The sequence below is a fragment of the Struthio camelus genome, chromosome 3 (assembly GCF_040807025.1).
Source record: "Struthio camelus isolate bStrCam1 chromosome 3, bStrCam1.hap1, whole genome shotgun sequence".
Taxonomy (NCBI): Eukaryota; Metazoa; Chordata; class Aves; order Struthioniformes; family Struthionidae; genus Struthio; species Struthio camelus.
In genome coordinates this window covers 105925190-105950380 of record NC_090944.1, presented here as the reverse complement: position 1 = coordinate 105950380, position 25191 = coordinate 105925190, and the positions used below count along the sequence as shown (strand labels likewise).

The 25191-nt window shown below is 42.2% G+C and overlaps 1 protein-coding gene across 1 annotated transcript in view; it reads left to right on the top strand.

Moving 5' to 3' along the window:
- Positions 1 to 5673: 5673 nt before the first annotated feature.
- KCNK17 (potassium two pore domain channel subfamily K member 17) overlaps positions 5674 to 25191 on the top strand; it is a 28398-nt gene continuing 8880 nt past the window's right edge. Inside the window, exons 1-2 of the mRNA XM_068939554.1 lie at positions 5674 to 5928; positions 18007 to 18121. Coding sequence (XP_068795655.1) covers positions 5719 to 5928; positions 18007 to 18121 — 325 coding nt within the window. The 5' untranslated portion in view covers positions 5674 to 5718. The remainder of the gene's footprint in view (positions 5929 to 18006; positions 18122 to 25191) is intronic.

Sequence of the window (25191 nt, the reverse complement as noted above, 5' to 3'; positions counted from 1 at the left end):
TTGTCCTGTCACTGGGCACCACGGAGAAGAGACTGGCCCCATCCTCTCGACACCTTCCCTTCACATACTTGTACACATTGATCAGATCCTCCCTCAGTCTTCTCTTCTCCAGGCTCAACAGGCCCAGCTCTCGCAGCCTCTCCTCATATGAGAGATGCTTCAGTCCCTTCATCACCTTAGTGACCCTTTGCTGGACTCGCTTCAGGAGCTCCATGTCTCTTGAACTGGGGAGCCAAGAACTGGACACAGCACTCCAGGTGAGGCCTCACCAGGGTGGAGTAGAGGGGCAGGATCACCTCCCTCGACCTGCTGGCAACATTCTGCCTAATGCAGCCCAGCATACCACTGGCCTTCTTGGCCACAAGGCCACATTGCTGCCTCACGCTTAACTCGTCGTCCACCAGCACTCCCAGGTCCTTCTCGGCAGAGCTGCTTTCCAGCAGGTCCACCCCCAGCCTGTACTGCTGCATGGCGTTATTCCTCCCCAGGGGCAGGACCCTGCACTTGCCTTTGTTGAACTTCAGGAGGTTCCTCTCCGCCCAACTCTCCAGCCTGCCCAGGTCCCGCTGAATGGCAGCACAGCCTTCTGATGTGTCAGCCACTCCCCCCAGGTTTGTATCATCCGCAAACTTGCTGAGGGTGCACTCTGTCCCTTCCTCCAGGTCATTGATGAATAAGTTGAACAAGACTGCACCCAGTATTGACCCCGGGGGATACGATTAGCTATAGGCCTCCAACTAGACTCTGTGCCACTGATCACAACCCTCTGAGCTCTGCCATCCAGCCCGTTCTCAATCCACCTCACCATTCACTCATCTAGCCCACACTTCCTGAGTTTACCTACCTACAAGGATGTGATGGGAGACAGTGTCCAAAGCCTTGCTGAAGTCCAGGCAGACAACATCCACTGCTCTGCCCTCATCTACCCAGCCAGTCCTTCCATCAGAGAAGGCTATCAGGTTGGTTAAGCATGATTTCTCCTTTGTGAATCCGTGCTGACTACTCCTGATCACTTTCCTAATCTTTCACATGCTTAGAGATGGCCTCCAGGATGAGTTTTCCATCACCTTTCCAGGGATGGAGGGGAGGCTGACAGGCCTGTAGTTCCCTGGCTCCTCCTTCTAGCTCTTTTTGAAGACTGGGGTGACACTGGCTTCCTTCCAGTCCTCAGGCACCTCCCCTGTTCTCCATGGCCTTCCCAAGATGATGGAGAGTGGCCTAGCAATAACATCTGCCAGCTCCCTCAGCACTCATGGGTGCATCGCATCAGGGCCCATGTACTTGTGGATGTCAAGTTTGCCTAAATGATCTCTAAACCGATCCTCCTTGATGAAGGGGAAATCATACTTTCTCCAGACTTTTTCCCTGGTCCCCAGGGTCTGGGATTCCTAAGGGCTAGCCTTAGCGATGAAGACTGAAGCAAAGGCAGCATTCCGTATCTCTGCCTCCTTCCTCACCTGGCTCCCTGAAGCTTCATCTGATATTGTCTGAAATTAACAACCTTCATCCTACATATAAAATGATAACATTTCTTTAGTCCCTGGACTAAAATACTTAATACTCTTAAACTGTGCAGAAATTATGTGTCTATGCAGCACTGCCTGCACTGTTATAATTCCATTCAGAACAAACTGACAGCTGAGAGCAAGTTGTTATCTCGGTTCATTTCACAACCACTTGCAAACAGCACTTCAAACCAAATCTTAATGCAAACAGACTTTCTTACTTCCAGCTAGTTCACAAATATCTTAGAGTCTGGTAATTGCGTTCACTGAAGAGCTATTATGCACTATACAGAACTGATGCTATCCATTTACTTCTAAACAAGATTGATAGGCTGTTGTGTTAGATATGGACTTTGGTCATGTGCACAGCATTACCAGTGAGAATAAGGAGTTTGATTTTGTCACAGTTATTGTAAGTCAAAAGTAGCAGCAGTCATTTCCAAAGGGGCAGAAAAGCTTAAAAAGGACATACGAGCACCTTGTAACAGGCTTGCTACTAAAATATAAAACTGTAGTCATACTTTGTATTGAAGTAAACTATGGAAACTTGATAAAAGAATTGTTATCAGTTCTGTCAGACAACCATCAATAATACCTTCCATGGATATGGTTGTAAATACTTACATACTGCTATTCATTCAGTATGTTTATAACTTGTATTAACCATTAATTATTCCTTTTAAAACTCATTTGTAAGTGGAACTTTAACATAAGGTGTGACTGAAATATGACTGGACATGCAAACTAGCCCCAAGCTAGCCTATGGCTGACGGAATATAGTAACATCAAATGTCAGCCCTTCAGCAACTGCTTTGATGTTTCATTTTGGGGAAGTGTCCAAAAAACATGTGGAGACTTCTGTGGGAGTTACAAATCTCTTCCCACAGGTCTTGTCAGCTGGATTTCGACTTCTGAGGAGAGTCAGAATAGATGCTTGTTCTTGCATCTTACTTGGTGCTTGTTTTCTTTGCCAGTTGTTGACTCCTGCATATTGCAGCCTGACTGCTCAAATCTGAATGCTGGCATGTAAGAATGCCAACTATCAGATGTATTTGAATCATTTGAAAACTGTGACATGCTTATCCCATCTAAGATTTCACTCATGTCTTACCACTACCTGCCTCATAGATTTTATCTCTTCAGTCTTTGCATTGATCTTCCTCTGTGCCGCCAGCTATTCCCATAAGTTTGTGCAACAACTTTCTTTGTAGCCTCTTTCCCTGAGAGCAGCCAAGTCTATCCTGTCTGGCTTTTTGTATCCTCGCAAATCTCATGAGAAACATTTTCTCTCAGTCTTCTTTTTCTTTCGGACATAATGCTTGTATATTCACTTGGTATCATCATTACAACTGCTGTATTCTGTAACTGTCTTGTGTCAGCACTATAAAACATTTTACGCCTGTTTGTGTGAAAGACAAAGTTCTACTGACTTTCATATCTAATCAGTTCTATTTACCTTTCCTTTTTTCCATGCCTTCCTTGCTTTATCTAGTCACAGCAAGCCATAAAACATGCAACAGTCTAAAGGTGATCGTATAACATATTTTACACTATGTTGCATGCCATAAAAAGTGATAATAAGATTCATCAGATATACCAAACATGTACCACTTACTAGCAAAGTATATACTATGATCTTTCTTCTTTGACATCTGACAGCTGTGAGTTGGCACTGCTGTTACCTCAGTCTGGTAAATCGCTCCTGTACCTGATACTGATTCTGCCAAGGAGCAGCACAGTGAGATTAGATTCTGGATTTTTTTCTGCTGCTGCTGCTTTTGGTAAGGCTAAGTGTAGCTGCAGCAACTCTCAAGCTGCATTCCAGAAGATTCAGAAAGACACCTTAAGTCAAGCATACAGTCATGTCAGAAAAGAAAAGACGCTGACTACCCCTCCTGTGTCATACAAGTGATAGAAATCTTCTGCTCACTGTTGTAATTTTTTCAAGACGCAGAGAAGATCCTAAATGTCATGCACGTCCATAGTCAAGGTTGATTTGAGATTCACACTGAGAGCACAGGCCCAGTTCTTGTGCACGGATGGATAAAGTACTTTTCAGCACTCTTCCTCCAACAAAAACATAGTCAACAGGAAACAATTGACCAGCTAAGAAAAATAAGTTGCAAGAACTGTGCTATCACTAGGGCCTGCTAGGAGTCAGAGGAGTGCACAAAGGGGACTCTTTTACTCTCTTTCTAATCCATTTTATCAACGGTGCACAGAATGGAGATCACACAACCTGCTGCAAGATGCTCAGCCAGGACGCATGGAAAACAGCGCTTCTGAAGACTGTGAATTTAGCTTTGCAGCCTCTGGGAGAAGCTCTATTCCAGGCAGGGTTCATCTGTGGTGTGGAAAAGAAGCACCTTGTCTTCAACAGCTACCACTGCATCCCAGCGCAGGACAAGGAAAAACACCCATCTTCAACCAACAGTCCTTCCAGTCTTACGCTTATCCTTTAGCCCAGCTCTGCCCTTTCTCAGCCCTGGAGCTATCAGTACCTTCCAGAAAACACCAATACATCATCTGCAAATATCTGAGCCAGTCTCTCAATCTTTAGACCTGGGAATGCAAATAGGAGGGTGACACACATGTATTCCCCTCAAACTTAAAACTTTTTTGTGACTGCAAAGTGACATTTTGGAGAATTTTCAAGTAAATCAGTCAATCAATTCATTAAAATACTAAACGGTTCTTCAAAGATTTGTTGTGAATCTTAATCTCTTCTCTTCCCTCCCAAATTCCTTCTAGCAAGTGTGTGCTTGATGCCCTAGAACTGAAAATATTCTTACTTGTAGTTACAAACCCTATGTCTCACCTGTATTTCTTTTACATAATTTCTCTTCTGTGTAGACATTAAATGCTATATGTTTAGTAAGTAACATTTCTGCAAGGTTATATTTAGAAGTGTGCTTTGTATCTGATTTTAACGTGGTTATAATGTAAAAATATAGTTCAAATGTGTCTATTTCCACATCTTAAATGAAAGAGGAAACTGAGTATGTATGTGATTTAGTATCTTTGTGTCCTTTTTTCCCTCTGGCATGTTATTTATGGAAGGTGGGGGTTTTTTTCATTTTAAACATCGTTCAATAATCAATCCATTGGAAAGGCTGATCAATAAGCAGAACAACTCTTTTTGGTTTAGAAGTATGTGTTGGGAGTGGAATCTTTAACCTGGAAGTAGTCTATCCTGCAAAGTGTTACTAGTAGACGGTGTTTTGTGGAGGCATAACTTTGCATGTTCAATTTTGAGTCTTGTCAGTAAAGCCATGAGTTTGTGCTAGTCAGCCTAAAGCACCTCCCAGAAAAGCATCAGTTAAACACGTAACAGAAGCGTCCCACTAGTACAGTGCCTGTTTGAACACTGCCCTATTTCCAGTAGTACAAATACTCTTCTGGCAAGAAACTCACAGGACAGCGTGAGAAGATATTACCATCTGGCACCGTATAAAGTTATCCTGCTCAGAAACATGAGTGTTTTTATTCCTCTTTATCTCTCGTTCTGCAACAAAACAGGTAAATTACCAAATTGTTTACGTCCTAAAAGTTTTGTTTTTTTCTACTAGTGAGGGAGAACAGAGTGGAACACCTGAGGCAGCGCTGCACAACAAAGCATCACACAGGTCTCGGGAACTAGCTGTATCGGGAGGGTGCTCCCATGTGCCCCAGGTAAACCACAACCACCATGAAAAGACTATCCCATGAATTCCTTCCTCTCCCATTCACCTTCACATCTGAGCTATGTGGTGACTTCCCCAATTGCTTATATTGAAGAGGTGTTATCAAAAACACATGTTTACCGCCATCTGAGCAGGCTTAGCACCTGAGCTGGAGGGGGGGGGACTAGCTTTATCTGAGTTGCTGGTGTTGCGACCTTCGAGCAGGTCCCGCATAGCTAGGCAGGCAGTTCGGCTCGACAGGAATGGAGTTGGGTAGCGTCCCTCCGGAGGCAGGAGGTGACCCGCTGCTCGGCCTCCCGCCGAAGGCACCAGCCCGCCGGTGTCCCTTCCCGGCGCAGGAGCCGCCGCGGCCGGCCGGGCGGCCCGGTCCGGGGGGAGCAGGGCCGGGCGGGGGCAGGGCCGGGGCAGGCGGCGGAGCCCGGCGGGCCCTGCCCGGCGCCGCCCCCCCGCCGCGGGCGGCCCCGCGCCCGCCCCCGGCGCGGCCCCTTCTTCAGCGCCGCGGGCGGCGGGACGGCAGCGGCGGCCGGGGGATGGCGGCGGCGGCGGAGCAGCGGTGGTGCTGGCGGACGCCGGTGCTGCTGCTGGCCTACCTGGGCTACCTGGGGCTGGGCGCCGGCGTGCTGCAGGCGCTGGAGGGTCCGGCCGAGCGGCAGGCGGCCGAGCGGCTGCTGCAGCAGCGCTGGGAGCTGCTGGCCAACTACACCTGCCTGCGGGGGCCGGCCCTGCAGCGGCTCGTCCAGGTGAGCCGGGGGGGGGGGGCTCCGCGCGTGGGCGCGGCCGGCCGGCCTCGCCTTACGCGTAACCGTGCGAAAAGAAATATTTTTTCCCCCCTCTTTATTTTTTCTACCTTCCCCCCCGCCCCGTCGCTAGCGATGCACGCACATGGCCGCAACGCCGCGCCGGGCCCGGCCTGTCCCCGCCCCGCGGCGCTGGGGCAGTTTGCTTTGAATGAGCTTTCTCCCGGCTGTTTGGGACCGTGGTTTCTTGCTGCTGGTGACGCCTTTCTCGGGTCCTCCGCTGTCCTCCCCGCTTTGCGGTGTTCGCGCGGTTTTTAAGCGACGGGTCCTGAGAGAAGGAAGGTAGTGGTAGTGTCTCCCATTGTACGGTGATTGCCGGAGCGGTTTTCCAAGGGTTTAATTGCAGGTAGTTTTTTGTTTCGCTCTTGAACTTATTAAGAGTGGATTATAACCTGTGGCGTCTCACAAGCCAGAAATTCTAGTGTTTAATGGAAAGGCTTCCTCACCGTAAGTTTAATTGGTTTTGACGTTAGCGTCAAAACTCTTTTTCTTGCCGTTTTCCCCTTGTTGTTTGAAAGGGAAATGGAAAAATCCTGATAGCGCAGCTCAGAAGTATCCTTATAAACGTCTCCAAGGATATTTGCCATATGGCTGTGAAGTGCAAACCTGGACCAAATGCAGTCTCCCTAAAGTACAAACGGCTGTTTCTTATGAAATGGAAATGAGCAAAATAAGATTAAAGGGTTTTTGCAGCCTTGTACTCTCTTAGTTTTTGTCTGGAAAAGAAAAGAAGAAGGAAAAAAAAAAAAACCTCTCCAATATTGAAGTGATTTGAATATTTGCCCAGCCCCTCTAGTTCACTAGGTGCCAGCGGTGGAAAATATACTGCTTGTTTTGGCTTATCTCTACTTCAAATAGAGGTTTTTAAAAGAGGAAGGAAAAAAAAAAAAAGTAACTTCATATTTGTAAATGCAGTGTTTGGTGGCTGGAACCCTGGTAGCTGGTTGCCAGAGCTCAAAGGGACTTGGAGAAATCTTTTTTTCTTTTTTTTTTTTCCTCCTTTCAGCAGATAAAAAGCAACACAATCCCAATTGTCAAATAGGTAATCTTGTTAGGAGTCTTAGCGTGGCCCTGGCAGACAGAGCCATGCTGGTGACCCTTCCAGCCCTCATCCCTTCCCTTGCTGGATTGGGAGTTCTCTGGGTCAGTCAGTAGTGCAGTGAGGATATGGTATGTATTTGGGCCCTGGAAGACTACCATGGTACCTTCCTCTTATTATTCATGTTGTGTGCTGTCTGCTGCCCCAGCTGTGGAATGTAAATAGTCTGCTTAAATAACTGAGGGAAGTGAGAAATAAAGAAGAGAAGCCTAGTTTAGCAATTTGTAAAGGCAACTCTAAGCTGAGTTTCATTCAGCACCAGTTCATCACTCAGTGAGCTTGTGCCCTGAAGTAAGAAGGCTTTCACTTGTTGAATGAGAGAAATGAGGCTATAGAAGTGGAGAGAACAAGGACCTATCAGATAAAATAGTCGCAATTAAGTAGATACAAAGATTTTTCTGATATCTTTCTGATGGCTTACTTTACTCCAGGAGGACCTCTATTAATTCTTAACGCTACCTGGTATTTAAGAGAAGAGGGTAGCTACCTAAATCCCCTTAGACTACAGAGATCCTGGTATGATATGCTTTGTGTCTGCTTATGTGAGTACTTGTGACCTGCCCAAGCTCTAGATGAGGAAGCTAAAAGAAGTTTTGTTTCGTTTTTATAGAGTGTTTGTGCGTACCTTTATGCTTTGTGAAACCATAGTCTAAGTTTGAATGGCTTTGTGTGTTATTTTTAATAACTTTCACAGCAAGAAATTAATCTTAAACAGATAATCCAGAGGATCACTTCTTTCCTACCCTCTTTTCTAATTTGCTTTGTGGCATTGCTTGAATGTTGTATGTGTGCTCAAAAAAGGGATGTTTTCCTATGCAGTCAACTGCTTAGCACACGGTTTTTCAAGCAGTGTCATCACTGACCCTCTTCAGATAACAAGTTTGTATTCTAGATATACAGCTGATTATTTGCTAATTAGGAAAGAGATATAAAGAGTATTTGAAAACATAAAGCAGTGAGTGAATTTTAATTGCTTTGACATTACTGGCAATTCTTCATTGTTTTCTTATATACATAGCTTTTCCATCCTAGATAATTCTAAACTCTATGTTTATTTTAAAGTGCATAGGGGCCAATATAGAAGAAGATTCCAGTTTGCTAAGCCATGTACAAACATCACTTTACAACCTATTTATCACATAGCTCCTAGTTACCAGTCAAGACCAGAGCTCTGCTGTTCCAGCCCTTGCACAGATAGAGAGCAATAGAGAGTTCCTGCTTTGAAGAGTTAGCAGAATGTGGTGTGAGGATGGACAGGAAAGAAAGGAAAAGGCAAAGGAAAGCAAACTGCACAGTGGTAGCTAGACCAGTGAATTCTCAGTCAGTGATTTTTTTGTGGCTCACATCTATTTTGGCAAAGAAATAATCTAGATGGCAAAAGAAAAGGAAGGAGCTGGAAATAGCAGACCAACAATAAAAACTAAAAGGCAGAGGGGAAAGTGTGAGAACAGGCTGTGGCATCTGTATTAGTGGGCCTCTGCTTCCTGCAGCTGTTACTCTATCTTGAGTGACTGGTTGGCTCTTCTGCAGCATAACATTTTCGAAATAGTTCTACGTTTTCTAAATAATTGAGGGTAACATATGCAAATGTTTTTTTATATTTATGTGCTTACATTATGTGTGTATATATATGTCTATATAAGCAAACAAAAAGTGCATGCATGCTTATAAAAATATATATGGAGGGGACTCGTTTGCGTGTTGCTTAGGTTTCATTACTTATGCCCAGAACAAGTACAAGGGGATGACAGAGGGACTCCAGCCACAAGTCTCTGTACTATACACTCAGGGAAATCTGCTCAGGGAAGACCTAAGTTTGGTTTTATTGGCTTGTCTAACAAGCCCTGGGCCATCTTTCTCAGATTTTAAGCAAAGTTTGTGACATGACTGCTTGCTCAGCAGGATCAAAATCAAGAGCAAACAATTCCCTGAGAGCCATTGGGCAGTGTATGAAATGGGCGATATATCTGGCTCACGGAAGATGAAAGAGATTACGATGACAAGGTGATCTTCAGACTACAGACCCTCAGGACCATGAAGAACAGTAACTGGACCCAACTGGGGAAAAATCTACTGAAGAGATGCCTTTCAGACAAAAATGACATTCCAATTCTGAGAACACTTCTGGAGGTGCCCAGGCTGTGAGGCTACAAGCAAAGAGGGCACTTTCTGTAGTAGCATATCTCTTACAGCTGAGACCCTTCCTTCCCTATGGTGGGGGGAAGGCCCTGGACACTATCCAGCTTGACACACTTTTAGTGCATAAGTCTCTCAGCCTTACTGCCTAGGCTAAGCGTATGTATAGCTCTGGTCCAGCTGAGCTGTCCTCTGAACTCCCTTTTTCCTGCAGTGCATTCGGTGATTACGGACACAAGTGTAGCTATAGTTGCTCAGCATCTCTTTAGTCAGAAGATTGTCCACATGGCCGATCAGAACAGTGCATTTTCTGTGTCAGACAGTTACCACGATGTCCTTTTCTCACCTTCCTTTCTTTTCTCTATAACCTTTTTTATTTTTATATGTTTCCCTAATATAGCTGTTTGCAGTATTTATTGTACTGTTCTATCCACTCTCTATTAGTGCAGATGCACAATGCTATTTAATTACATAAACTAGGAAGGAGAAAATCAAAGCTGAGCTAAATAAAATGAATACATTTTTGTCTAGCAAGATTGAAGGCATACTGAAAAGTGAAAAGAACCTAATTGTGAAGGCCTGGCCATAAATGAAAAGCCTGCAGGCAGGTCTAGATACTGTTATCTTCAAAGTCAACAGCTAGATCTAGACAGAGAATTTTAACTCTTGTGATTACAAGAGCAGCTAGATCCCATGTGACTGAAAGACCCTGAGCACCTTGGCTCGCACTGAGGGCGAACTGGCAGAGATCTGTACCAGCTGTCAGGAAATGCAGCCCTGCAAATACAGTTTGCTAAAGTCATCTTGCGTCCAGCTGACGCAGCAGTGGATGGCTATTAAGGGGTGAGCTTCAGAGAGCTGATGCTGGTGATAAGGAACTTTATGGGACAGCATTGGCTATATCAGCTGAATACTCTGAAGCAGTGATATCTGTACAGAACCCACTTTAGTCAAAATATCCATTGCTTTGTCACAGTAAAATAGGATCAATCCCCTGTAATTGCTTTAATTTTCTGCTTGCTGAAATGCACTGCTATGGTTAAGTTATAGGCAGTTCACTTTCCTCCAGACCTATACTGAGAGACACAAGCTGTTAATTAACAAGAAGTGTAGCTGTATCACCCAGAGTACATGCACTGTGCCTTCTGTCCTTGCATCGTCCTGCTTATCTTTGACAATGTTGTTAAAGAGCGAATCTGTGCAAAATTCTAAGGCAGGACAGGCAGTTGGCTAGCAGTCCATTATTGGACTGTTTTGAAGGCAAGGGAGGAGACCTACTGATGAACCATTGTTTCTGGATAGTTGATTCCTTGTTAGATCTTCTGATTAATAATGTAGCATTTATTACCTGCATTTAAAAAAAAAAAAAAAAAAAAAAGCAACAGCAGCACAGGAACCTATTATGTTTATATGCCTCTGCCTAAATGGAGAAGTTCTTTGATATTACCAAATTCTCCATTACAGCTGGTCAATCTTGGTAGGTAATAACACATAAATGAGTGTATCAAGCTGGAATTAACCAGTACCTCAATAAGCTGTCCAAGAGAAGGCAGGTTTGAGACACCATAGTAGCAGTGGATATCTAAAACCTGGGGTTTCCTTCTAAAAAGAGATGTTAATTTTTGTCAGTTGTTTGAAGGTGCGGTAACTCTTACAGATACTTTTGTTCATGATACTCCATCCCCAGCCTTTCTAAATGTAGCTATAAGAAAAATAACATATAGAGAAAGAAGTTCTCAGTGTTACAAGGACAATGAAATTCAACATGCTCTGATCCGTTCTGAAGATTAAATGGGCAGATCCTTTCAGTAGGCTGTATTTATTGCTGTTACAGCCCCACTCTTGAGTTTCTTGTTTTGTTGCAGTTTGGGAAGTGATCTGAATTTAGCAAATCTGTGGCCCATGAATGATACTTCTTCCTTGATACGAAAGCGTAATCTTTAGAAGAAGTACTAGTGGTTTAGGTTAGCATTGATTGTAGCACTGTTGTATCTCCTGTTCCTTCCATATTAAAGAGCGAGACTAGATGAGTTCTAATAAACCTTCTATAGTAGCAAGAACTTTAGTGCTGACCCAACCATAACGATAAAAGTGCTTTTACCAGTAGAGTTTAAGTTCAGAACTAGTACCAGTTATATTAGCAAGAGTATGTGTTTTGTTGTTTCTTTAATGGAACAGGCTGCACCTATACCAGACAGATTTACTCGTATAGCTGTGGTATGTCAGGTATCTTTTCTAACATAGAATGGTTTTGGGAGAAAGGTGATGGGAAAGTTCCTAGGTAATCAGGTCCTAGGTAATTCAAGTGACATGAAACTAAGAAACAGCTGGGTTCTACTGAATTCATAATTCATCTCTCACCTGCTCTTGTTTCAGTTAGAATTCATGTAAGTCTCCATTCCAGGCAAGTGGAAGGGTTCAGAGCTCACTACTGGGAGTTGTGATTCACGGTCCTCCTTTTGGATAATTCTGAAGTTAATTGACCCTTGTCCTCCCAATCTGAAACCAAAGATAATGTTCCTATTTTCTTCTGATTGCAGTTGGTATCCTGTGAAATGTAAGTAAATGTTTTTATTAATCTTGCACAGAATTTCTGGGGCACAGGGTTTATGTGAGTTTATACTTTCTAATTAATCCAGTAGTTTGATACCTTGAAAATGCTTCCCTTCCCTCACTGATAGACTGCAAAGGTATAGAAGCGTCTGAGATGAGGCAAACAATCTTCAGGAGACTGCTTGATCCCTGAAAAAGTTAATTTCATATCAATGTATAAACTTAACTAAACTTGGGAATGAAATTCCTTACTCCAGTTCCTTCATATACTTCTAGCCTTTCTTGAACTACTCTAAAATACGGTTAGGGAATACTGCTACAAAGCTATCTCAGGATTACTGTGAACTCTGGCCAAAATATCATAGTTCAGAAGCAAAGGGTATGAGCAGTGATTAGTGGTGTGTTTTATGGAAGGGTCATTTGCGTGACTCTTTCCATGATACTTTTTTCCACTGAAATATGATTTGTTTCTCTCTTGCCCAGAAATTTGAAAGAGAGAAACTTTGTGCGGTCCAGAAAGAGCAGTTAGAAACTCTTCCAGAGATCCTTTGTATGATCGTAATCTCCAATGGCTTCACTTCCCCCATGTAATTTTATGTTTTATTTTTATGATGGAGGACAGATAGGTTAGAATCAGTTAAAGAAGGAAGGAGAAGCATAGTGTTCTGGAGGAGGTAAAGACTACAGGGAGAATAGTGTCTTGATTTACATATGCACACACTCCTTATTCCTGATTTTTAGGTGCTTTTTTTGAAAGCTGTGCCCTTGTCACATGCAGTTATGATTCAACGCAGAGGTGAGGGATGAAATTTTTGATTGATGTTAAGGAGGTCGGAGTAGATGGTGTAATAATCCCTCCTAGCTGAAGAACTCTGGATCCAGAAAAAAGATTTTCCTTTCTTTCCTTTTGAAATACCTGTAGCTGAAAAATTTGAGGGAGAAGTGCCTCTGACTTGGAAAGCAAGCGTAAGGATGTAGAAAACAAGCAGGCAGAACCCACAGGCGGAGCAAAGCGGTTTCTCCCTTTTGAGGTGCTCGCTGACCAAGAGCTGTGCTGCTGCCCCAAGACAGCACTGGTGACAGAGGCACATAGGTGATGAGAGAGTTTTAGGAGAGAGGAAGTGTGTGAGCTGAGAAAGCCAAGAGCTGTACTCAGAAATGGTGATGTAGCACACAATAAATGAGACAGACTCGGAGATGTGGCTCAAGAAGAGCAAAATGGGACTTCCCTGGCAAATGTTAAGTTCACTGTTTCCCATTTTTGCTGTGAAGAAAAAAATGCAGCTCAAAAATGTCAAGAGGAAGGTGAACTCATTAGGCCAAGTCTGCTTTAAGCTTCTGAAAATACTTAAAAGGGTATGTTGGTAAAACCAGCAAACTTATTCCTAATAAACACCTAGGCAATATGAGCAAAAGAGCTCTTTTGTGTGTAATTCAAACAGGTGGCATTAATTTTGCTAGTATGACGATCTACATTGCATCTGTTGGGGCAAAGCTGTGTAATTAAGAGTTTTAGAGGATGAGTGTACTCATCAGTCATCTGTGGAAGGACAGCCCCAGAGCTGTGAACTGCTAAAAGGCAATCAGTCTGAAGCAGTGACTATTTATTTATTTTTTTTAAATTTGGAATAGGGGAATCAGAAGATTGTTGTGTTTGGATGCTCATGCAAGAAAAACTAGGAATGGTAATTAGCAATGGAAGACAAGAAAAGAAGGGATGTTGCCATCCTGAAATGAAGTTTGAGATCCCTTAAATAGGGCGTCAGCAGAAATCCACAGCATCCTCACAGCGTTACTTGTGGGCCTGAACTAAGAGAGGGAGTTCTCTGCAAAATGATTCACAAAAATGGGCTTTGATTTGTACTGGGGAAATAGAAATCTAGAATAAAGATGGCATTTGCAAACCAGTGGCAGGAAGCCTCAGTTCATGATGTCCTTAAGTTAGAAAGCTTCAGAGCTTATGGGTGAGCAACACGGAGTTGGTGGCCCAATTTGTTTTCTAAGGTATGATTTATCACGAAGGTAACAGGACAGACATCTGCGTTTAAATAGACTACTTTGGGTGGAAGCCATGATCTTTTTCTTAATTATCTATAACAAGATTTGACCATGCAGATAGGCTTTGCATCACAGAACGGAACAGCCTAGTTGATGAGAAAGAGTGGGAGCTTCTAAATAAAGTTTCTTTCATGCATAAGAGCTTAAGAACCTAATGGATCCTAGTTTATAAATCCAATAGGGATTGCAATAGTTTCCATAGAAACATCTATCTGAGGGCTAAATGGTGCTTGCAAGCATTGTCAACCAAAGACTTGCAGTGGTCCCTGTGAACTGTAACTTAATATAATCACTTTAGAGGGAAAAATAAGTGCAGAAAAGTTGAATTACTTTCTTATGTTGCATGGCTTGTCTGTCAGTAGAAACCAAGCATAACTAAGTTCTCTTTCTTTCTGACAATTTTTAACCAAACACTACATTTCCTTCCTGTACTTCCTGAGCTGCACATTTGATCTTTCAAGTTCCCCAAATATCAAACTCGAGCTCAGCAATTTCAAGAGTCATTACTTTTGAGCAGTTGGTAGTATTGACTACCATCTTAGATCAGATATCTACTCCTGAAAACTGGATTTGAGACCCTACCTCTACTAGGTGCCTTCTGATTCTTCAGGTTTTGCAGAAGATGCCTTATAAATGACTAATCTAATCCAGGGAAGTAGGAAAATCCTTATGATTTCTCTCTAAAATCAATGTAAAGCAAAACAAAAAATGTCTTTGGTTCTCAAGAAAACAGGCTAAGAGAGCAAAGCATACGTGACCCAAAGCATGTGGGTCAGTTTCTCTCAAGCAAATTTTTAACCCATTGGCCAGTAGATAATAAAGGTCCTTCAAGTTTCTTGAAGATCAGGGACAGAGAGAAATCAGTACCTTTTCCACGGGAAAAGCAGGGAAAACTCAATTGTTCTATTTAAGTGTTTATCAGCTAGGTTTCTTCTATGTGTTTAAAAAACAGAAATGATAAACTTTTTTAATAAAAAGGTGCACTAGCAGAAAGCAGGTGCCTAGGGAAACATATTAAATCAGGGCAAGTATCCACTGTTACTTTCATGAATATGCTCGCACTCTCCACAACAGTCTAATGGCTTCCTTTGCCAGAAGTAATTTCTGTGCCTTAATAGCTATGTATGGATTGGTCTTTCATGAAGCTGCCTATATGGGCACATGTGTAGGAAGCCAGGCTCCATTAATTTCACTGCTCACAGAAGAATCCATCTTTAATTTCCTATTCTCATTGTAGCTGTCCTTCAAAGGTTGATTTAGGGTATTATAATAAAATGTTCTTCCAAAAAAAAAAGAAAGAAATCTGTATCCTTATCTCCACCCTCTAAAAATCTTCCATGTGAAGAATCACATCTTTCTTCCTAATAAGAGCAAACTTGATGTTTTTTCTAGGAGTGTTTGTTTATTCAAAGGGTTTTGATTTGCACGAGTGTTTAGTGATCCCCATATCAGGCTGTGACAGGCCTAAGGATTCTAATGGTTAATCATGTTATCTGGGTGTTTAATAACAAGATTTAACAAGGAAATGCTTAGCCAAGGGCTTGCTGCTGAAGGCTCTTGGAAAACTTCCCATAAATCTTAAATCCCTAGAAACAGAGAGCAGCTGGCATGCTACAGGCTCACTGCTTGCTCTTTTCTAGTGGCTTAGAGTTGCATGTTACCTTCTCATTGAGATGAGCGGAGGATCATCATGCCATGTAAAATGCTTTAGCCTGTCTGCAAACTCTGAAGACAGACACTGTATTTCCTGGCAGTAGCACCACCCTCAGGGAAAGTTAACACAAGACTCTGAAACACTGCACTGTTAAAAACCACTGCAAAATTAACATGGGCATTTACAGCTACTTTGTCTCTTGGTTCTGTTAATCATGCAGAACTGAAGTGATGAGATGATGTGAAATTAAACGTTTAATGACTTGGTTCCTGCTGCTTACATGATGTCCCACCCAGGCTGCCTATTTCCCCTTTTTGTGTGAAGAACTTCCCATTTCTTTGGGCCGATTCAGCCACAGTTGGTTACAATCCTCTCTGATTGTTAAGTGCTTCTGACTTTAAAAACTTGATATCATATGTAATGTTGTCAAGTGCTGAGCTTGCCCCAACAGAATATAAGACAGGAAAACTGCATGCAGACTTTTCTTTGAGTTTAGTTGATTGAGTTAATAATGCATCTGAGTGGTGGACTACTGGCCTTCCAACATACATATATGGCTTTAAGACCAACTACTTAGAAGTGCAGAGGTCAAATACGGCAGAAAGAAATTTGAGAGAATAGCATGCTTTTTATTTTCAAATGTAACCCCTAGTTTCTAGGGAAAACAAATGCAGATTTGTCATCTGTGTAGGTTTCCAGTCTCCCCCTTGCCATATGGTTTAGTTTGGGAGTTAACTTGCATTTTTTGATGACTGTGGCATTGTCCGCAGAGCTACTTAAGCTGCACTTCTTAAAACCGGATGTCAGGTAGCATCAGAGATCAAGCAGTATCAAAAGAAGGGAGAAAAGTCAGAGCCTACATCCCATACAGCCTGACAAACCCCAGTGCCGATACTAACATGGAAGAAGACAAGGAAAATTACACATAAACTATCCAAACAAATCCTGCTGGGGTCTTCCTAATATAACCTTTCTCATTTGTTTTTTCTGGGGCTGGATTCTTCCATCACCACTTATGCCAAATAATAATTCTTGCTGTGAGTTGCCCCACTAAAGGTAACAATTCAGAGAATGAAGTGCTGTGTAATATAGCATCCGATCCTCATCCATCTTCACAGCAAGGACTCACTCTCCTACCTTGTGCAGCAGAGAGCATGTTGTTAGAGTTTAATAGGTTATAATGTGACCTCAAATGCTTTAAACTGTCTTGGTTTATGAGTAAATGAAGATGATATTCTTGAGATTGCAACTATCCGTGTTTCTTTCTTGGAAAAATATGTGTTAATGTAGGAGCTGCTCTTTGCTCTTAGAGTGAGAACTCTGGAGAAAGGAGATGATGACCCTTGTGGTTAAAGTGCTGAGTGAGACTCTGGAGACCTTGATTAGTTCATAGCCCTATACACTATTATATAAATCACTCACTGCATTTCTTCATCAGTAAAGTAGGACAAAGCTTCCTTGCCTTAGAGGCTTGAGTTGCTGGTTTGCTTGGTGGATGTGGAACCTATAACTGCTGCAAATCTGACCTGAAAGTGATTTATTTTATTATCCATGATGAAAGCTTTATCAGAAACCTTATGATTAGGGGAGGGGCAAGGGTTATTTGGTATCTGCTTGTGTTTCTCAGAGGTGATGGATTTTATGTATTCTTCACTAAGTTTGCATTTGAGGATAATCAGCTGCCAAGGATTTCTGGTCAGTGGGCGTGAAATGTTTAATGCACATGCTATGACTAATTCTGTTTTGGCCATAACTCGTTTTTTCTACCTCATTGAGTTTATTGGCATGAGATGGTATAGTCAGATATGGACGCTATTAACGCATCAGAATCTTATTTAATTCTGGCTTAATTCTGCAGACTTCAGCATAGTGACTTCTGATTCTTCCCCAGGTACACTGAACACAGTCAGGCCTCGTGCTAATCTAGTCCATTTATTGATGATAATAATTCTAATGTGGGGACATGTTGTCCCATGCTAGTAGGTTAATCATTCTGTATGGTTTCCATCTCATAATTACGCTCTTCATACATTGCACCATATACCTTTCTCCCCAGTACAGGCAAGGTATCTAGCGTGTATCATTTAGGTATGCATGTTTATTCACTGCACTGGGAATTCTGCTGTCAGAAGATCCCATCTAGAAACTTTCTTTTCCTAATGAATATGCCATGGGGCATAGTAACTATGTGGCTGGGTTGGCATAGTAACTATGTGGCTGGGTTTTCTCTGGCTGGTTTTTACCCTCCAGTCTCTCCTACATTCACCTGTGAGTATAGTCCATCTGCAGCTTTCTTTTATTGTGTAGATGCCCTTTACTTAGAATAAATATGTTGGCTTTTGGCTTCTCTGAGCTCTCAGCTCCTGGGTCTCTAAGGCACAAGATATCCTCTATTGAAAGAGAAACAACAGAGTCAGAACTAGTCATAATGTAAGACCTTACCAGCCAGCACTGGAAATGCCAGTCACACAAACTTGCTGTAAGGTGTTTTTTGGGACCTCACATTACTGTCTCTTTGCAGGGTATCATCGAAGCCTACAAGAGTGGCGTAACCCTCCAGGGAAACTCCACTAGTCTGGGCAGGTGGGACTTCACGGGATCTTTCTTCTTCTCCATCTCTACAATAACAACGATTGGTAAGAATACTCTGCTGCTCATGGGGCAGCCTTGCAGGCAGCCAAGGAGTGGGAATGAGGACCTGTACAATCAGACAAGCCCTGTGAGGCTTCACATAGCTTCCTTACTCTATGCAAAGGATAAGCAGCCAAGAAGCTAGCTCTAAGAATTAGAAACGATTTGTCAGTGCCAATATAGCAATGACTGTAAATAATTGGAGACAGGGATAATCAGCTAGGTACACATCCCCACTAGCAGTTACGCAGTGTCTAGTACCCTGAACTAGTATCCCTTCATGCTGCCACAGTGCTCTTTACTTTCCTATATCTTTCCCAAGCCCAGTTGGTTCTTAGAGGTCTGAGGTGAACTGTGTATTGAAATAAGCTTTTTTTTTTTTTTTTTTTTTTTTTTGCAAAGAGAGGGAAGGATTTTGAAAAACTCTTATTTCCAAAGATTCAATAGACAATATTAATATTTATGAATTATTCCTTTTTATTACTGCGTATATTGGATGAGGACCTGGAAGCATGTTTAGGTGAAAGCCACATATCTGGATAAATTAAACAGTTCAGTTGAGTCAAGGTTCAGTGAATGTTTAATGAAAAGAGATGAAGGAAGGATGTAACTAGGAGAAAAAAGTGAATACAATAGAAAACACTAGAAAGGATTTAGGCATAGCATTAGTTATGGCAGATAACTATTAATAATTGTCATTCCATGTCTCCATTCCCCCAAAGCATTAATAATTTGCAATAACATCTTCTGATGGCGTGACCCAGTATTTCAAGAAACATAGGAGGAAGAGATGTGGATAGATAGTCACTGAGTATCAAAAAAAACCTCTCACAGCTTTTCTGATTTATGTTGAATCTATCAGCTTTCTTCAATTTCAAGTACCTTTTAGATCCAGAATTTTCTTTGTGTTCCCAGATGGGGCATTGTTTTGATTTTTCTGATCGTTTTTGAAGATGCGTTGACCTTAGAAACTTTAAGCTCCCCAGCAAGAGCCGCAGTAAAGAGTTTTTTTGCGTTTTAAAAATGATATTCCTTTGACTCAGCGCATCTTTCTACCCTGCTGTCTTTTCCACGCATTTCCGTTCTGTTCGAAACTATATTTGGCATGTTGTGCTACCAGGTTTGTCTTCGACCAGACGATGGCAGTGGAGCCCCGTTTGACAGGGCTGTCTGTACAGGCACTCCGGCTTTCCCATGCAAAGCCTGGGCACTTCCTTCCAGCCTTCAGTACAAAGCAGTGTCCACACAGAGCTGCTGTGCTTGCCTCCATGATGAATCCTGATTAGTTTCTAAGCTGTCAGAATGACTCTGTTTTACCACAACTGATTTAAGTTAACAACATTTGGGGAGGGTCGAATTTATCACATTAAAATATTAAGGATTTTTTGTAATGTCAGCAGAGATCTAGACTAAGTATTTCTGGTTGTGCTCCATCAAAACCATCGTTACTCTTTCCCTTTTTTTCTTTAAGTAAAGTTCTTGCCATGATCACTGTGGAAAAAAATTGATACCAGGAAGGAAATAAAAAGAAGCAAATACTACTACTGTTCATATCTCAGTCTAAAGCTGACAGTAATTCTAGGGGCCTCGTTGATGATTTTTGAAGTGCTGGAGTTGTGAATGCTATACAAGTCACCAATATAAATAAAACTTGGAACGATCTGGCCCTGGCAAATTAAGTTGTTAATTGTGCACTTTAAGGTATTAACACTGTTGATAGTACATTTCTGAAGGGGAAAACACAGATGGTCTCACAGAGCCTCACCTTGGGTCTGAATGAACCATCTTCACTGTTTATGCCAGTTTTTGAGATAGTGAGTGTTGCATCCTCATTGACCCAGACATCACTGCATGGCTAAGAATAAGGATGATTTCACTGTAAGTAAAGGGATAAGGTTCCTACCTTGTGCAAAGCAGGGCCATGGGGGAAATGATCCAGATGAGATGTTTTTTGAGAAGGGTGTGGTGAGGTTTACACACCTTATGTGGCAAGGAAGATTTTAAAGCAGAGTTAAACTGGTGAAGAGAAATTCTCAGTAATTTAGGCAGACAGAATAGAGATTGTAATGGAGGAACTGGAGGGACCCTACCCCATGTGGTCCAGCTGCTGCAAGTTCCTCTTTTGGTTGTGCTTGTGTCTTCTATGCTCTTTCTCTGCAGTTAATGCTATTGCAAGAGGCCTTGCTGGCCTCTTATGTGATGTGAAGTTGTCTTTGTGGCTTTTGCATTACCTATTTACTTCTCTAGCCTGTTCAAATAGCACTTCCAAACCCATTATCTCCATCCCTTTCTCTTATAAGATGGTCTTTTGAGTCTGTCAGCTTGTTTCTGCTTGAACTGCTTTGCCCCCCTTCAAAAGGCTTGGTGTGTTTCTCCAAGTCCTCACCAGAACTTCATCTCATTGGGATACAGCAAGGGACAGGGAATAGAACATTAGCTTCTTTCCCCATTGGTGCCTGATGACAAACTACATTCCCATGTCTCATTATGCAGTCTTTTATGTGCTGTCCCCTTCTTCCACTGAAACCAGAGCTTCATCTATTTCCAGAGAACGAGTGATTAAAAGATACACACAAATTTTGCTGAAAAAGTTTTTTTAAAAAAAAAAAGTAAGGTTCTAACCTGCAGGCTAGACAAACTTGGTACTCTAAGCTGAAAGGCTCAAAGAACAGAGGGTGTGTATGAACCCAAAGCTGTTGCTTAGAGAAATGCCCCAAAATCCACATAGCTTTTGGCCAATTGTGTGAACTGAGTGGAACTGTACTTGTACTTTTGATCATATGGGATCTGCAGTCCTGGCCTTCTGCAAGTTCCTTCTCCTCACTATTATGTTTCTGTGCTTTCTTCATTGCTGTCTTTTTACCTCTCGTATAATCTTGTATGCTACCTCATTGTCTGCAGGTTCTTCTACAGATCTCTTCTCCTTCCTTAATGCCTGGAAGAATAATTTTCAGAGTTCCTTTAGAGCTCTAGTATTGAATGCATTCAGAAAAAAGAAGCTAAAGTACTATCAGCTTTTTCCCTCAGACATCTTTATTCCCTGCTGACATAAAGTCTATTATCTCTATGTTTACTCTCTTCCTCGTTAGTTTAAGCTAACAGGCCAGAGGTTAAAACAAGTTCAAAGTAGGACAGAAGATTAAAATATGTGATAGAGTGATTTAATATCAGAGGAGAAGGCAGGGGAAAGGATTTGAGATGAGATTGAGATCATCTGTGCTAGACTTCTAAGAGAAGCAGGAAGAGTATTGTCCTCTCGTAGTCTAAATGTCCTCCTTTATTCTGGGTGTACGAATGTCTTCATCTAGCACTGCATTCCCATTTTTCTGGTGGTAAAGCTAAGTACTCATTTGTATAACTTTTAAACAAATTTTTAAAACATTAAATAGAAGCAGTAAAAGCAAGTAAACCATTTCATGGTGAAGAATGGAAGGGGAAGAGCAAACCTTCCTTCTCTCTTTCCCTTCCCCAGTTAACACAGTGTGATAGCTCCTAACGACAATCCCTTGAAGGAGCCAAAGAAGAGGCAAGGAGCAGGGGGTTGTTGAGTGAGGGGCAGTATTTAGTACATAGCCACAGATGATTCCCTTAGGAAAAGCAAAGGCTAATTCAGGGCTGTGAAGTCCTGGAGCTTCTGACAGCATAGGGCTTTGGGCCAGCAAAATTTTTTTTTCCTAAGACTTTGACTCTCTATGGTGGTGTCCAGCATGTAATGGAGCTCTCAAGGAGAGGCACAGCTTCTAGGCAGCAGGCTCCCAGGTTCATTGGGAAGTCCTGTTATAGCAACGTGATGCCTCGAAGTAGTTAAACCATGGAATTACGAGCTAGGGCCATTTTCACCTTTGAATCTTCCATTTGTGATGGGGAATTCTCCACTAAGGAATCGTGCACCTTTGACTTTTGGTCTTTCCCTTGCCCCACGGCACTTGACAGAGCTACTCTGCGAGGGCTGAGTCGGACATGGCAGAAGGGCCCATGGAGGTCACCAAGGCAGATGGGGATAGAGCTCACATCAGTCTCCTCTGCGCTGTCTCCTGAGTACTGGCAAACTCTTTGCTTTTCTTACTGCATGTATCTCATCCTATACAGTGTGCAGTATACTTACAATACAAATCAATATAAGAAGGCAGCAATACTTGTCCCAAGCCTTGTTTCCTCGTCTTTTACGCAGGATTGTGAGTCACAGATTCGAGCAGTGTGCGTGGAAATTTTGCTATTGCCTGGAACTTCGTAGGGGCAAAACAATAAATAACATGGTTCAGACGTGTTTTCAGCCCATCAGTCCACACACACGCTCAGCTTCAGCTAAAGAGCTGCAATAAACCTTACTGTAGCATCAGTAGATTGTGCATTAGTGTAGGTTGATCATACATGCACTGTTTTGATAGGCTTTTCTTTTAGCATTAGATAATTCATACGCTTTTGATGCATGCTAACTTTGATATTTGATCATTCAGATTCATCAAAGAGAATTCTTACTACTCTTCATCTTTTCTATGAGCTTCAGATTAATTGGATTTGGTCCCCAGAATAGAAAGCAAGTCAAGAACAGTTCTAGCATTGTTTGTTTTTATGGTCCCACATTGGCCAACTTGGACAGATAAACAGAGTATTGTGATAGTAACAGGATCTCTAATGCTTATGCCTTAGGACAATCGCCCACAAACATGGTCAATGCATCTGCTATGCTATTCACTCCACATGATTTTTACTACTCTCCACTTTCTTTTCCTTTCAACCTGCCAGTGTTCAAACGAGCTTCCTCATATGAGACATGGTTCCTTAGATCCTGCCACCGCTGCCTTTTAAAAATCCATTCTCATAATTTTTGGGATTGTTAACAAAGCTGACATGCTAGTGCAAGTACTGGAACTGCTGAGCCCTCTTTGTCTCTGCCACTGTTCAGTGGATCGCACCTATGAAATAGAAATAACTATGTCTTCCAATATCAGCTGTGCTGAGCTCAGTAGGCATGTCTAAATGTTAAGCATTCCTCCTTTTAGAGAATGTGGGTATAACAAAATCTCAAGGGAAGCTTGAAAAGGCAAGCACATTTACTTCTTTTGAGTAGCTAGTGCTGGCAGAGGTTTTCAAAGGTATGAGAGAAGATAGGAACCTGTCTCACTGATGTTCAATTGAGTATAGATGGTACCTAATTGCCTTTGAAAATCTTACTGCTTGCAAGGGTCACAGGGTAATTCAGGTTAAAGGGGACCTCGGAAGATCGTGACTCTTGCTTGAAGCAGCATCAGTTATGAGGTCAGACAGGTTTCTCACAGTTTTATCAAGGGCATATCCCAGCTAAGCTAGGCATACGGTCACTTTTCAGGAACTAGATAAACATAGCTTAGGGCTATGTGAATAATCAATGTCTGTTTTTTTCCACTTTGACTGCTGAATTATAATAAGAAATCTTCTCCCTCTAAACTGAATTCAAGTTTTTTTTTTTTCCTCAGTGCAACGTTTAAATTCATCATGAACAAAAGCTTTCTTTTAGACCAGATTAAAACACTCAGGTTACTTTTAAGAAATATGGGGGAAATAAAAGGTTAGATCTTCTGAAAAGTGTTAGACAAGGAGATGGCAGTGTACTTCTTGCCAGAAGCTTGATGGTTTGAGCACTCCCTCAGGGTGTAGGAGAGCAGTGTATAATTTTCACTTGTGCCTGGGAGAACAGGATTGTGGCTCACTAGAGATTGCCCCAACTGCCAAGTGGAGCATCTTTCTTTGAGTATTTAAATGTGTAATACAGAGTAAAGTAATTCTGGTGCTGGCGCTCCACACTTGAATGCCCAGTGGCTCCATGGTTCGGGCACTCATGCGGAAGGCGAGCCACACAGCTCCCAGGCTTTGAGTGTTTGAGCATTCAAAGCAAAATACTGTCAGCAGGCGAGGCTAAGAGCCCTTCCCTGCTCCTACACAAGAACATCCTGTAGCTTTCCGATAAGGTCATTCCTATGGGAACTCTTGGTTTGTATCTACTCAGGTAGGAGAAAGAATTAACCCAAAATCTCCCCAAAACTGTGCGCACAAGTTCGAACCGCTGATAAAGATACTGGATAAAGAAGGGCCTTTTCTTCTGGCTTTTTTTGTGAAAATCTAACTGTTTTTTTTTTCCCTAACTGAAATTATTTGGTGAATTTGTAGATGTTTTTCAGCTAATCAGAACTGCCTTTTTTCATCCAAAGTGCTCTTTGCTTAAAATAAGACTTTCACAACTAGGCAGGGAGAATTGGAGCCAAACATATCTCCCATTGTCAGTAGCAGGAAGTAGCAGTTGCCATGGCTGAGCTGGAGGCACTGTGAGTGGGATAATGTCTTGCAAATGAAGAGATCTTTTACTAATACTCCATTAATCATACATCAGTCTCCTCTTCTTAGCCAGTTCGCAGAGCCCATGCATCTCTTATGTTTGGTAATGTAATAGGCATGCAGGAAAACTAAGCTGAATTTACTGAAGCTATGTAGCTGAAGCATATGAGTTAAAGCATGTGAATATGATCAGTTAGAAATAGAAATGCTCTTATTTTGAGGAAGGTTAAGCTATGTTGGACTTTTTTTGGAATGAGAACAGGTATACAGGAATTTAATCCAGTTACTTAGACCTCCACATAGTTTTCATGAATATCCCTGAATGTGCCTATACGGACAAGCACCAAGTGAGATCGCAGCAGCAGGCTTGTGTGGGGACACAGCTGACAGCGTGTAGCTTAATTTAAAAGGTCTGAATCAGCTCCAAAGAATAATGTATAGCCTGCAATGGCATAACATGTCGCTCTAGTTCCTTTCACTGAACAGGGTAAGTCCCATTTGCTCATTCCTGTTTGGGGTTTGTAACAAGAAAATAGAATGATAAGGTTATACTGACATCCATTTCTCTAGTCCAAAGGCAAGGGTGGGCCATGGGCCAGAGGTAGGTTGCTAGTCGTTTTTGCACAGTCTAAGATTTGCCGTGCCGTTTGATCCAGTCTTGTATCCCGTATAAAAAGATGATGGGACATGGCTTTTCAGCATATCCACAGCAACTGCTCACCAGGTCTTCAGGAAATTATCCTAAGCTACTGAGCCCAAGAGA